The sequence below is a fragment of the Pseudophryne corroboree genome, chromosome 1 (genome assembly GCF_028390025.1).
Source record: "Pseudophryne corroboree isolate aPseCor3 chromosome 1, aPseCor3.hap2, whole genome shotgun sequence".
NCBI lineage: Eukaryota > Metazoa > Chordata > Amphibia > Anura > Myobatrachidae > Pseudophryne > Pseudophryne corroboree.
This window is the reverse complement of record NC_086444.1, coordinates 781,149,890-781,162,884: the sequence shown is the minus strand read 5'-3', so window position 1 is coordinate 781,162,884 and position 12,995 is coordinate 781,149,890. Positions and strand designations below refer to the sequence as shown.

Sequence of the window (12,995 nt, the reverse complement as noted above, 5' to 3'; positions counted from 1 at the left end):
TCAGATCTTCAGGACATGCTCACAGAAGATCCTTGGCCTCTTCCTCTCAGGGAGGACCTGTTGCAGCAGGGGCCCTGCGTGTTCCAAGACTTACCGCGGTTACGTTTGAAGGCATGGCGGTTGAACGCCGGTTCCTAGCTGGGAAAGGTATTCCGGAGGAGGTCATACCTACTCTAATAAAGGCTAGGAAGGAGGTGACGGCGAAACATTATTACCGTATCTGGAGGAAGTATGTCTCTTGGTGTGAAACCAAGAATGCTTCTACGGAAGATTTCCATCTGGGCTGTTTTCTCCACTTCCTACAGACAGGAGTGGATATGGGCCTGAAGTTAGGCTCCATTAAGGTACAGATTTCGGCCCTATCTGTATTCTTTCAGAAGGAATTGGCTTCTCTCCCAGAAGTCCAAACTTTTGTGAAGGGAGTGCTGCACATCCAGCCTCCTTTTGTGCCCCCAGTGGCACCATGGGACCTGAACGTGGTGTTACAGTTCCTTAAATCACACTGGTTTGAACCCCTTCAAACGGTTGAATTGAAATTTCTCACCTGGAAGGTGGTCATGTTATTAGCCTTGGCTTCGGCAAGGCGGGTGCCAGAATTGGCGGCCTTGTCTCACAAGAGCCCCTACTTGATTTTTCATGTGGATAGAGCAGAATTGAGGACTCGTCCTCAGTTTTTACCTAAGGTGGTGTCTTCATTTCATATGAACCAACCTATCGTGGTGCCTGTAGCTACAAGTCACTTGGAGGACTCCAAGTCCCTGGATGTAGTCAGGGCATTAAAGATTTATGTAGCCAGGACAGCTAGGATTAGGAAAACAGAGGCTCTGTTTGTCCTGTATGCAGCCAACAAGATTGGCGCGCCTGCTTCGTAGCAGACTATTGCTCGCTGGATCTGTAACATGATTCAGCCAGCTTATTCTACGGCTGGATTGCCGTTACCAAATTCGGTAAAGGCCCATTCCACTAGGAAGGTGGGCTCTTCTTGGGCGGCTGCCCGAGGCGTCTCGGCTTTGCAGTTATGCCGAGCAGCTACTTGGTCGGGTTCCAACACTTTTGCAAAACTCTTCAAGTTTGATACCCGGGCTGATGAGGACCTCGCGTTTGCTCAATCGGTGCTACAGAGTCATCAGCACTCTCCCGCCCGGTTTGGAGCTTTGGTATAAACCCCATGGTCCTTACGGAGTCCCCAGCATCCTCTAGGACGTAAGAGAAAATAAGATTTTAAACCTACCGGTAAATCTTTTTCTCCTAGTACGTAGAGGATGCTGGGCGCCCGTCCCAGTGTGGACTTACTCTGCAAGACTTGTATATAGTTGTTGCTTATATAAGGGTTATGTTACAGTGGGAATCGGTCTTTGACTGATGCTGTTTTTTGTTCATACTGTTAACTGGTTGCATATTTCCAGGTTATATGGTATGCTTGGTGTGGGCTGGTATGAATCTTACCCTTAGATTAACAAAATCCTTTACTCGTATTGTCCATCTCCTCTCAGCACAGTTCTCTAACTGAGGTCTGGAGGAGGGGCATAGAGGGAGGAGCCAGTGCACACCCATACTAAAAGTTCTTTATAGTGCCCATGTCTCCTGAGGAGCCCGTCTATACCCCATGGTCCTTACGGAGTCCCCAGCATCCTCTACGGACTAGGAGAAAAAGATTTACCGGTAGGTTTATAATCTTATTTTTTCTTTTTTTTAACTTTTTCAAACTTAACGATCCACGTGGACTACGATTGGAACTGTAATCTGTGCAGAGCAGAGCGTAGCAGAGTGAGGCACCTTGCCCGGGGACACGGTGCACTAATTGGGCTTCCCGGTCACTGTACGGAGAAAACACCAAAAAAACATGAAAAACTCATATCGACCTTTTGACCTGTACCTAGCACATGTCGACCTAGAAACCCTGTCGACCTAGTGACTGTCGACATATAGTGGTCGACCTAAACATTGTCAACCTAGATACTGTCGATTTGATGATCCACACCTGACCAATTAGCTAACATAATGAAAACATACTGGGCCTGATTCAGAGTCACATGTTATGCCAATATTGACGCAGACAGCCAATGTTTTTTTCTTATGCATATGTATAGAAGTTACACAGTGCAGGCATCCCAATGGTTTCTGCAGGGAGATGCAGAAGAGACCTGAGCACAGTAGATGGATTTCAGTGGGCATTCCAGGGAGGTAACAGGGTGTGGCAAAGTGGAACAGGGCTATGTCACACTGTAAGCAACTGCATCTGAAGACACAAAGCCAGTCACAGGAAGCCATGGTCAGATGGAGAAACTACACTAGACTTATGGTAGTTTTGATGGTATGTGCGATGGTGCGTCTAAAGAGGCACAGAGATAGAAATGCAGCACTGCAAGATGCTGCAAGTGTGCGTCTCAGTGTTAAGGAAATCAGTCACAAAATTATCATATAATGGAGACATGGCTGTGGCAAATGATACAGCCGAGGTCACATCTGCATTGCCATATACTATAAGTTAATTGGTCTATATATAGATTAGAGCACATATAGCCACATTTGTTAGGCATGCTGGAAGAATTTCATGCCCAGCAGATAGATTATTGGTGCTCAGTTACTGCCATACACTACGCACTAATTGACTCTATCAGATGGTAATTGCACAGTATAAGGCAAACATAACGAAGTTTGAGCTTCCATTTTTGTTCCAAAAGAGATACATTCTGTATGTTTCACCAATGTTGATGCTGTCAGTAATCAATATGCCATTAGCATAACATTGATGGGAGATTGCAGAGAGTGTTGTAATTGTATTTAAAGCATTATAATTGTTTCGGCATTATAATTTTATACATGATTGGAAAGTGTCATGTTTAAAGTTATACAACAGTGTTGGTAATCTCCTATCGACATATTCAATGCCAACAGCATCCACATTGACTAGCTGCTGTACTGTACTTCCAGATCCAAAATGATGGGAGCCCTAGCAGGGGTGGTTAGCATAACATTAATGACAGCAATGAGCCTAATTCAGACCTGATCGTATATGTGCTAAATTGAGCACATCTACGATCAGTCACACAGACATGCGCGGGGCAGCCCAGCACAGGGCTAGTCCGCCCTGCATGTCAGGCCCTCCCTCCCCAAGTACAAAAGCATCGCACAGCGGCCATGCTTTTGTACTGTAGGAGTAGTTCCCTGCCAGCACAGCTCCTGCACGCTGGCAGGAGCTACTCGTCACTGTTAGGGTCGCAGTGGCTGAGTGTGATGTCACGCAGCTTCCGCGGCCCGCCCCTCCAAGGTCTGGGCATGCCTGCGTTGCCCGGACCTCGTCTCCTAAACAGCGGCCAAATGCCGCCGGCCCGCCCCCTCCCGCCCAGTGACCGCCTCTGCCTGTCAATCAGGCAGAGGCAATCTCAGGGCTGAGACAGCCGTCGTCTGTCTGGCATGCGCCAGCACACTGCGGCGTCGGTGCATGCGCAGTGATCAGGTCTGAATTAAGCCCAATGGACGCCTGAATTCCCGTTTTAGCAGAATAACAGTTTAAAACTGTGAAACATCAATTAGATCAAATGACAACTTGTTCATTACCAAAGTAATTGCTAAAATCCAATGGAATTGCAAATAAATTAAAATTTGTGTTCTCTTAAATTTAAGTAAGGGCGTTCCATGTTATTATTACTTTTATTCTTATTTATTAGAATTATTACAATAGTAATAATTATTGTGCTTTTTTATAATGAATCATATTTGTACTTTTAGACAATCAGATGTAAGGCTGCAGTATGCTGGGGACCTAAACAGCCGCTCAGCATTGAAGAGATTGAGGTTGCTCCACCGAAGCATCATGAAGTTCGCATTAAGGTGATGTTTACTTAAGATCAAAGGATTATTTAAAATAATACTTTTTAGCCTTTTTTCCAAATGAAATAAATTAACAACTATTTATAAACAATGTGAGTGATACAAAATGTATCTGCTAGCCTACACAGATATTACAGATTCGAAAGCTAAAATGTTGATTAGTTTAATTATATGTAAGGTAATATACATGGTCGAGTCACATTATTATGACCACCAGCTAATAGCCAGAGTAAGCACTATATGCAACACAAACAGCAGCTAGACTGGCTGAACTGTTGTTTTAGACACATGTCTGGCAGCCCCCAGGAGGTTAATTTTGATGGTGAGCTGCTTCTCTGTAGTGTGTCGGTCGGCCCTCATGCACCTTTGTAGCCAACGTTCACCTCTCACATCAATGGCACGTGGTGCTCCGCAGTTTCCAGTTATTTGCAATGGTGCCATCTGTCCCATCACGACACACCTTCACCACAGCAGCATGTGAACAGTTCACAAACTGCGCTGTTTCAGAAATACTGCCACATTTGCCCGAAAGAAGATAATTATCCCTTTTTGCCACTTGGATAAATTGCCCCTTTTACCCATGATAGCAACTAGTGAATGCAGACGGCCTATCACACATCTTATATACCTACCAAGCCAATGCAAACATGTGATGTACTCCATGGGCTACACGCTGCCGACGTCAAATGTAGAAATTCCCACTGGTCTTCTGGTCGGCCCTACATGCAGCTTAATCTAAGGATATCATCAATGACAGCATACTCCTGAATGTGGCCAGTGATTATATTTTTTGCAAGATTGCACAGTATGTACGCACTATGGGGGTCATTCCGAGTTGATCGCTCGCTGCCAATTTTTGCAGCACAGCGATCAGGTGAAAAAATGGCATTTATGTGCATGTGTATGGGCCGCAATGCGCATGCGCGTCGTACAGGTACAAAGCCTGTTGTGGTTGCACAGGTTCTAGCGAAGTTTTTCTTCGCAATGACGGCTGCAAGAAGATTGACTGGAAGGGGGCGTTTCTGAGTGTCAACTGATCGTTTTCAGGGAGTGTTTGCAAAAACGCAGGCGTGTCTAAAAAAATGCAGGCGTGGCTGGGCATTCGCTGGGCGGGTGTATGACGTCAAATCCGGACACGAATAGGCTTAAGTGATCGCAAGTGCTGAGTAGATTCAGAACTACTCAGAAACTACACAAACTGTTTTTGCAGAGCTCGGCTGCACATGCGTTCATACTTCTGCTAAGCTAAAATACACTCCCCAGTGGGCGGCGGTATAGCGTTTGCACGGTTGCTAAAACTAGCTAGCGAGCGATCAAATCGGAATGACCCCCTATATTGGGAGGCAGTTGCAGTCAATATACCGACGCCGGAATCTTGTCACCGTCTACAATATTGGCTGGTTTCCCACTTGGGTGGTGGTCCACACCACCACCCGAGGGCGAACAGAACCCTTTGGCGACCGCAGGTCGCCTCTACGCCTGAAGCATGGAGAGCATAGCGAGCCCACGAAGGGACATGCTGCGCTCGCTGCCGGGATCCTGACTGTCGGGATCCCGGCATTGGTCTCCTGACCCCCGGGATCCTGACTGCCAGGATCTCATACTGATCCCACTATATCATTTGTCTGGGAGTTCAAGGCAAATCCTTGGTGAGATTGCTTTGTTTGCTTGTCGTCTAATGTGTACCCAGCATTAGTCTCACTTTCCCCTACACACTGCAAGCCTATGCTGTGCACAAGCTGCTCACTCAGCTGGCTCCTGACAAGGCACCTACAGACCTTGGGCATTCTTTCTGGGGGTATCACATAATAACAGATTGAGTAAGATAATTGTAGACTTCCAATTGATTTATTATTCCTCAGGGGGGGAAAGGGGTGCAAGGATGTTAGACCAAGTCTTGGTGATTTTTCCTAAAAATAAAGATTTTAGGAAAAATCCAACCTGCTCTGGTAATGTGAGAAAAAAGATGCTGTCATTTCTATAGAACCTGGTCCCATTTTCAGTCCTCTAATTGAATAGCAAACCCTCCGCAGCTGTGGGGAAAACAGGATTTTTCAAATTTCCCACCATCAATTGAATTCCCCCCTATATGTCCCACTTTACTCTCCTCTCTTAGATTACCAAAACAAGCCGACAGGATCTTCTTTCCTCTATTCTGATGTCTTATTTCAAATTACATTTGTTGTACTGGTGGAAGGGATGCCGGCTGTTAATATCCTGACAGTGGCATCCCGTCCGCCAGAATGGATCTATTCACACTCGATAGGTGTTGTGGACACCCATGAGTGGGAATAGCCCTAGTGCGCCGGTATTCTGGCTGTCGGCATTGTTAGATGTCGGGATTTCGGCGTCGATATCCTGAATGCTGGGATTCCAACAGCGGGAATTTTAACTGCAACCCCTAATTTCAAGCATGCTAATCTAATAGAGAGGGGCACAGCATGAAACCAATAGACCGACTGGTGAAATGACATAACAAGCGGTACAGTAGTGTCGTTGACAGTTTTTCAAAGTGGAACAGTATATGGCTTTATGTCACTTTACTGCTCCTACTGCCTCTCAGCTGTAACATGACATTTTGCTATTCTTGCTATACTACAGCTGATAGTTTCTGTTCTGGTCATAACATGTCACAGGTTAGCACACATAGACATACATGTTATGCTGTATGTAATATATGTGCAGGCTGGATATCCTGGGGATCATCATGCAGCTCTGTGTGTATTAAGCCGCTGTGTGGCACCCGGGAGCATTAGGCTTCACTCTCCTTCTTTGCCCGTCCACAGACTCCTTTGAAACTAGCCAATGGGAGTCTGAGGGCAGGCTTAGAAGGAAAGTGAAGCCTAATGCTGTTGTCGTTGTACAAATCATATCAACTCTTCACATATTGGACACATTGTAATAGCAATATCCACCGTAGATCAAAAAAAGTGAGATCACGTGGTGCTACCGTAACCAAAAAAACACCATAAATGGCAATTAAATATTCACAAGAACCGAGAAATAATGCAATACTCACTTACACAAATGTAAATTGTTCTAAAACAAAGAAGATAGACACAATAGTGCAATAAAAGATGATAATGATCCAAAGTGTACTTTTATTGGTTCCACTCACATAGCTGGAATGAATCTGTGCATATCATCCTCATATGAGATCTCCAAGAATTATCAGCAGGATGCTGTAAACTTAAAAAAGACAGATATAGTGCCATATAGCCTTAAAAAAGACAGATAAACAAAATGCACTCACAATTTAAAAAAACATAAAAGCTTATATCACCACTCAGATGGTGTAACCAGCTTGGTATCCCACCACTGTATAGACCCGGAATCACTCTGCGTCCAAATGAAAGGATGTGTGATCCAAGTCCCAGATGTCAGAGACGCTTGGTGCAGAACTGGTTACCGGGTACTGTAAGCTTAGGAGTCCCAAAAGAAAGTTACTTGAATGCGTTTTCGGTCTTCAGACCTTCCTGAGAAGCATTGGGCCAGAGAGTGACACAGCTCCCTTAAATACCCCCCTAAACAACTTAATACAAACCACCTGTATTCAATAGAAACACCTGTAAACCTCAAAACAAAGCCATTACCAAACAGAAAGTGCATCACCGGAAGAGACGTTCTTGTGTTCCACTGGTCCTCCGTGACTTCCTGTTTGCGTTCCACCATGCTAAAACATAGCTGCGCCGGGATCCAGTGCTCACAGATAGAGTTCTATGACCGTCATCATAGAGTCATAGATGTTAATAACCACTTAAATGCGGGTTCACATTATCAAACGATGAGAGGCAGGAATCAATGAATATTTCATTACATGTGCAAAAAAATAAAAAAAGTATATAAAACACTTATACCTAAAAGTAGATAAAATTAATTATCAAAAGGAAACTAATAACCAGACAAGAATAGATGGGATAGATCTTTATGACTGTAGGAACCATTTGAATTCAAAGTCACCATTTAATCCTTGTGGTGACAGAGTTCCCAACTGTCACGATCCGGGTATCTGGACGCCATTACCTGCCGTTTAGGTGTCTTCTGAGACTGGCCCAGCGTTCCAAATCCGGATCTCATCTGTGTCAACACTCTGCACATCCCTCCTGTCATTCTGAGACACTACCACAGCGGCGCCATGTTTGAATCCAACATGGCGTCTCCCATCCTCCGCGGCCTCCGCCGCCGTTACTGTGTTATTGCTGCAGGTTCTCAGAATCATGTATCATGCCTGCCGCGGCCTCTGCTGCCCTCCAAGTGTCTCAGCATATAACTGTCATCTGGCGTCTCCTGTCCTCCGCGGCCGGCGCCGCCATTATCATTATGTTTGCACATTTCATTTCAAACCAGTTTTCCCTCCAGGTTCCAGCATGGGCGCAGCCATGTTGGATTTGATCACATGCTCCAATTCCTCCAATCCACCGTCGCTGGAATCTGCATAATTGCCCAGCCAATGCCTGCATAGCAGCAGGTATAAGTATCCTGTGTCTGGGCCAGATAGATGTCAGTGCTTTGAATGTCATACCTTGTTCCAGTCTCTCTCTCCTGTGGCTTGTTTCTCCAGGTTCCAGCTCCTGTCTCCAGCATCCACAAAGAGACCCGCACCTGCTTTCCATCCTGCGGTGCAGCCTGACTTTACAATCCTCTGTGACTGATCCAGCTTTCAGCTATTACTTCGTTTGCTTCCAGCTTCCAAGCTTTCAGCTATTAACCCATCTGTTTCCAGCAACCTGCTTCCAACAGAATTCAACCTCCTTAAAGAGCCGGTGTTCTCCCAGCGGATTTCTACTTACCAGCAGTATCCACTACCACCGGTAACCACTCTTCATTTCATCTGTTTCCACGCACCCTAGCATCTTTCAGTTTTAACTCCGTGTCTCCACCATCTGGCTGGTTCCGTCCAGTGACTCCTACAGTGCATTCCAGTTACCAGCATCATCTCATACACCTACTGGCGTGTTCCTCGGTTGTCTCCACTACTACAGCCTGGCCAGGTAAGGTTATTCTACCCAAGGACTATAACATCCGTTCTGCAACCTACCAGTGCCCTGTTATACCTTTTATGGTTTAGTGATCCAGGAACTGTATTATCTGCTACTGCTAATACTGACTGTGAACGCTGTTGTGATTATACGGAGTCTGTTTAATAAACTTTCATTTGACTTTTAACCTGCATGTCATGGTCACACCTTCGGGTTTCCTTCCACACTTACATGTCCAGGGGTCTGATTAAACCATCTAAGTTTAACTTCATTCCAGCCCCTACAACTGAGGCTTCCTCCCGTCAGCCTAAACCCTCAGTTGTGACAGTAAGCACTGACCATATGAATCCAGCCGGAGACCAGGATCAAGCGGCTAGACCTATGCAAGAACTGGCAGCCAGACTCGAACATCAGGAGGCTGCACAAGGTCACATCATCCGCTGTCTCCAGGATCTCTCTACTCGGCTGGATGGGATTCAGACGACCCTCCGTTGACCTGGCACGTCTGGTGCGTCCACCACAGTGACTCCAGCTGTAACCCCACCCACCTTGCCCATTTCCATACCACGTCTTCATCTTCCAACGCCAGCAAAATTTGACGGATCTCCAAGGTTCTGCAGGGGATTTCTTAACCAATGCGAAATCCATTTTGAGCTTCAATCTGGCAACTTCCCCAGTGACCGAACCAAAGTTGCTTATATTATTTCTCTCCTCAGTGGCTCAGCCCTTGATTGGGCATCACCGTTATGGGAGAAGTCTGATCCCCTGCTGTCCTCCTATACTGACTTTGTAGCATCATTCAGGCGCATCTTCGACGAGCCGGGCCGGGTTTCCTCTGCTTCATCTGAGATTCTCCGTCTACGCCAGGGAACACGTACTGTGGGACAGTATCTTATACAGTTCAAAATCCTGGCATCTGAACTGGCCTGGAACGACGAGGCCCTGTATGCTGCATTCTGGCATGGCTTGTCAGAACGCATTAAAGATGAGTTAGCTACCAGAGACTTGCCTTCTAAGTTGGATGAGCTAATTTCACTATGCACGAAGGTTGATCTACGGTTCAGAGAGAGAGCAACCGAGCGAGGAAGATCATCCGTTCCTAAATCTTCTGCTTCTCCTCCTCGTCAACCATCTCCATCCAAGGATGAGCCTATGCAAATTGGTCGTTCCCGTCTATCTCCCGCTGAGCGCCGAAGACGCCTCTCCGAGTCTCTATGTCTCTACTGTGCAGCTCCGTCGCACACTATCAATGCCTGTCCCAAACGTTCGGGAAACTCCAGATCCTAGCTCGCCAAGGAGAGGGCCGGCTAGGAGTAATGATCTCCTCTCCATCTCCTCATGATTGTAACCTCCCAGTGTCGCTCCAAATTGCTCAACGTTACAGGAATGTCATTGCCCTCCTTGATTCCGGAGCAGCTGGGAATTTCATAACCGAAGCTTATGTTAAACGGTGGTCCCTACCCACCAAGAGACTGTCCTCGTCCATCTCTTTGACTGCCGTGGATGGCAGCAAGATTTTTGACGCAGTAATTTCCTTAAGGACTCTTCCAGTTCGTCTGAGAGTGGGAGTTCTTCATTCTGAGTATATTTCTTTTCTAGTGATTCCAAGAGCCACACATCCAGTGGTTTTAGGCCTTCCATGGCTTCGTCTCCACAACCCATCGATTGACTGGACGACTACGCAAATACTGGCATGGGGTCCCTCCTGTGCTGAGACTTGTTTAGCCAAAGTTCTTCCTGTTTGTTCTTCCTTCCCCAGGTCATCTGATGTTCCGCCTCCTCCATATCAAGACTTCACGGACGTGTTCAGTAAAGCCTCTGCTGATATCCTTCCTCCTCATAGAGAATGGGACTGCCCAATCGACCTCATTCCAGGGAAGGTTCCACCGCGAGGCCGAACTTATCCGTTGTCTCTGCCTGAGACACACTACATGGAAGAGTACATCAAAGAGAACCTGGCGAAGGGTTTCATCCGACCATCTTCTTCTCCAGCCGGCGCAGGCTTCTTCTTCGTTAAGAAGAAAGACGGTGGTCTGCGTCCGTGCATCGACTACAGAGGTCTGAACGACATTACCGTCAAGAACCGATACCCTTTACCCCTGATTACCGAGCTCTTTGATAGAGTTAGTGGTGCAACCATTTTTACAAAGCTGGACTTGAGGGGTGCCTACAATCTCATCCGAATCCGTGAGGGTGACGAGTGGAAGACCGCCTTTAACACCCGTGACGGACATTATGAGTACCTCGTCATGCCCTTCGGATTGAGCAACGCTCCAGCAGTCTTCCAGCACTTCGTGAATGAGATCTTCAGGGACATCCTGTACCGCCATGTCGTGGTTTATCTAGATGACATCCTCATCTTTGCTAATAATCTCGAAGATCATCGTTTCTGGGTAAAAGAGGTTCTTTCCCGTCTCCGTGTCAATCACCTCTATTGTAAATTGGAGAAGTGTGTGTTTGAAGTTAAAACCATTCCGTTTCTAGGTTACATTGTGTCCGGTTTCGGACTAGAGATGGATCCTGAGAAACTCCAAGCAATCCAGAATTGGCCTATACCCTTAACCCTCAAAGGGGTCCAGAGGTTCTTAGGGTTCGCCAATTATTATAGAAAATTTATACGAGACTTTTCCACCATTGTGGCGCCTATTACTGCATTAACCAAGAAAGGTGCTAATCCGTCCAAGTGGCCCGAGGAAGCTACGCAGGCCTTTCACCTTCTGAAGCAACGGTTCATCTCTGCACCAGTTCTGAAACAGCCCGACACCGACTCTCCTTTTATCTTAGAGGTAGATGCCTCCTCCGTTGGAGTAGGAGCGGTGTTATCCCAAAGGGCCAAAGATGGACATCTACATCCTTGCAGTTTCTTCTCCCGGAAGTTCTCCCCAGCTGAGCGCAACTATGCCATTGGCGATCAGGAGTTGCTGGCCATCAAGCTCGCTCTGGAGGAGTGGAGATACCTGTTGGAGGGAGCTTCCCACTCAATCACCATACTTACCGACCACAAAAATCTTTTATATCTCAAAGGCGCACAATGTCTGAATCCTCGTCAGGCCAGATGGGCACTTTTCTTTTCTAGGTTTGACTTTAAACTCCAGTTCTGTCCGGGTTCTCAGAATCGTAAGGCCGATGCCCTTTCCCGCTCATGGGAGCAAGAAAATGAGTCCGAGTCTGCAGACAAGCATCCTATTATTAATCCGTTGGCATTCTCCACGGTAGGGATGGACTCTACGCCTCCACCAGGGAAAAGTTTTGTTAAGCCAGTTCTAAGGAAGAAGCTCATGCATTGGGCCCATGCTTCCCGTTTTGCTGGACATACAGGCATTCAGAAAACCCTTGAATTTATTTCTAGGTCCTACTGGTGGCCAACTCTGAAGAAGGACGTTATGGAATTTATTGCCTCCTGCCCAAAGTGTGCCCAACACAAAGTCTCCCGCCAGTCGCCTGCGGGGCAACTGGTTCCATTATCTGTTCCCCGTCGACCATGGACCCATTTGTCGATGGACTTTGTTTCTGATCTACCTATCTGCAACAAGTTTAATACCATCTGGGTGGTAGTTGACCGGTTCACCAAGATAGCACATTTCATACCTCTCACCGGTCTTCCGTCAGCTTCCAAGTTGGCTCAAGTATTTATACAAGAGATCTTCCGACTTCACGGTCTTCCTGAAGAGATCATCTCGGATCGTGGAGTACAATTTGTAGCCAAATTTTGGCGAAGTTTGTGTCAAGCCCTCCAAGTCAAGTTAAAGTTTTTCACGGCTTACCATCCTCAGACCAATGGTCAAACCGAGAGGGTGAATCAGGACTTGGAGGCCTTCCTCCGTATATATGTGTCTTCCTCTCAAGATGACTGGGTTCAACTCCTTCCTTGGGCCGAGTTCAGCCACAACAATCAATACCATTCCTCATCTTCTTCTACACCATTCTTCATTAATTATGGATTCCACCCTAAAGTCCCAGAATTCCAACCACTTCCCGCAACTTCTGTTCCAGCAGTGGATGTCACCTTACGTCAGTTTTCAAATAACTGGAGGAACGTCCGCGCAGCCCTGCTTAAAGCCTCATCCAGGTATAAGAAGTTTGCCGATAGGAAGAGTAGAGCGGTTCCTGCTCTCAAGGTGGGTGATCGTGTGTGGTTGTCCACGAAGAATTTGAGGTTGAGAGTTCCCAGCATGAAATTTG

The 12,995-nt window shown here is 46.6% G+C and overlaps 1 protein-coding gene across 2 annotated transcripts in view; it reads left to right on the top strand.

Annotated features, from left to right (window-relative positions):
- LOC134910209 (alcohol dehydrogenase 1-like) overlaps positions 1-12,995 on the top strand; it is an 84,335-nt gene that overhangs the window by 11,160 nt on the left and 60,180 nt on the right. For both annotated transcript variants that reach the window (XM_063917980.1, XM_063917990.1), the window contains one exon: positions 3,733-3,834. In XM_063917980.1, the coding sequence (XP_063774050.1) occupies positions 3,733-3,834 (102 nt within the window). The remainder of the gene's footprint in view (positions 1-3,732; positions 3,835-12,995) is intronic.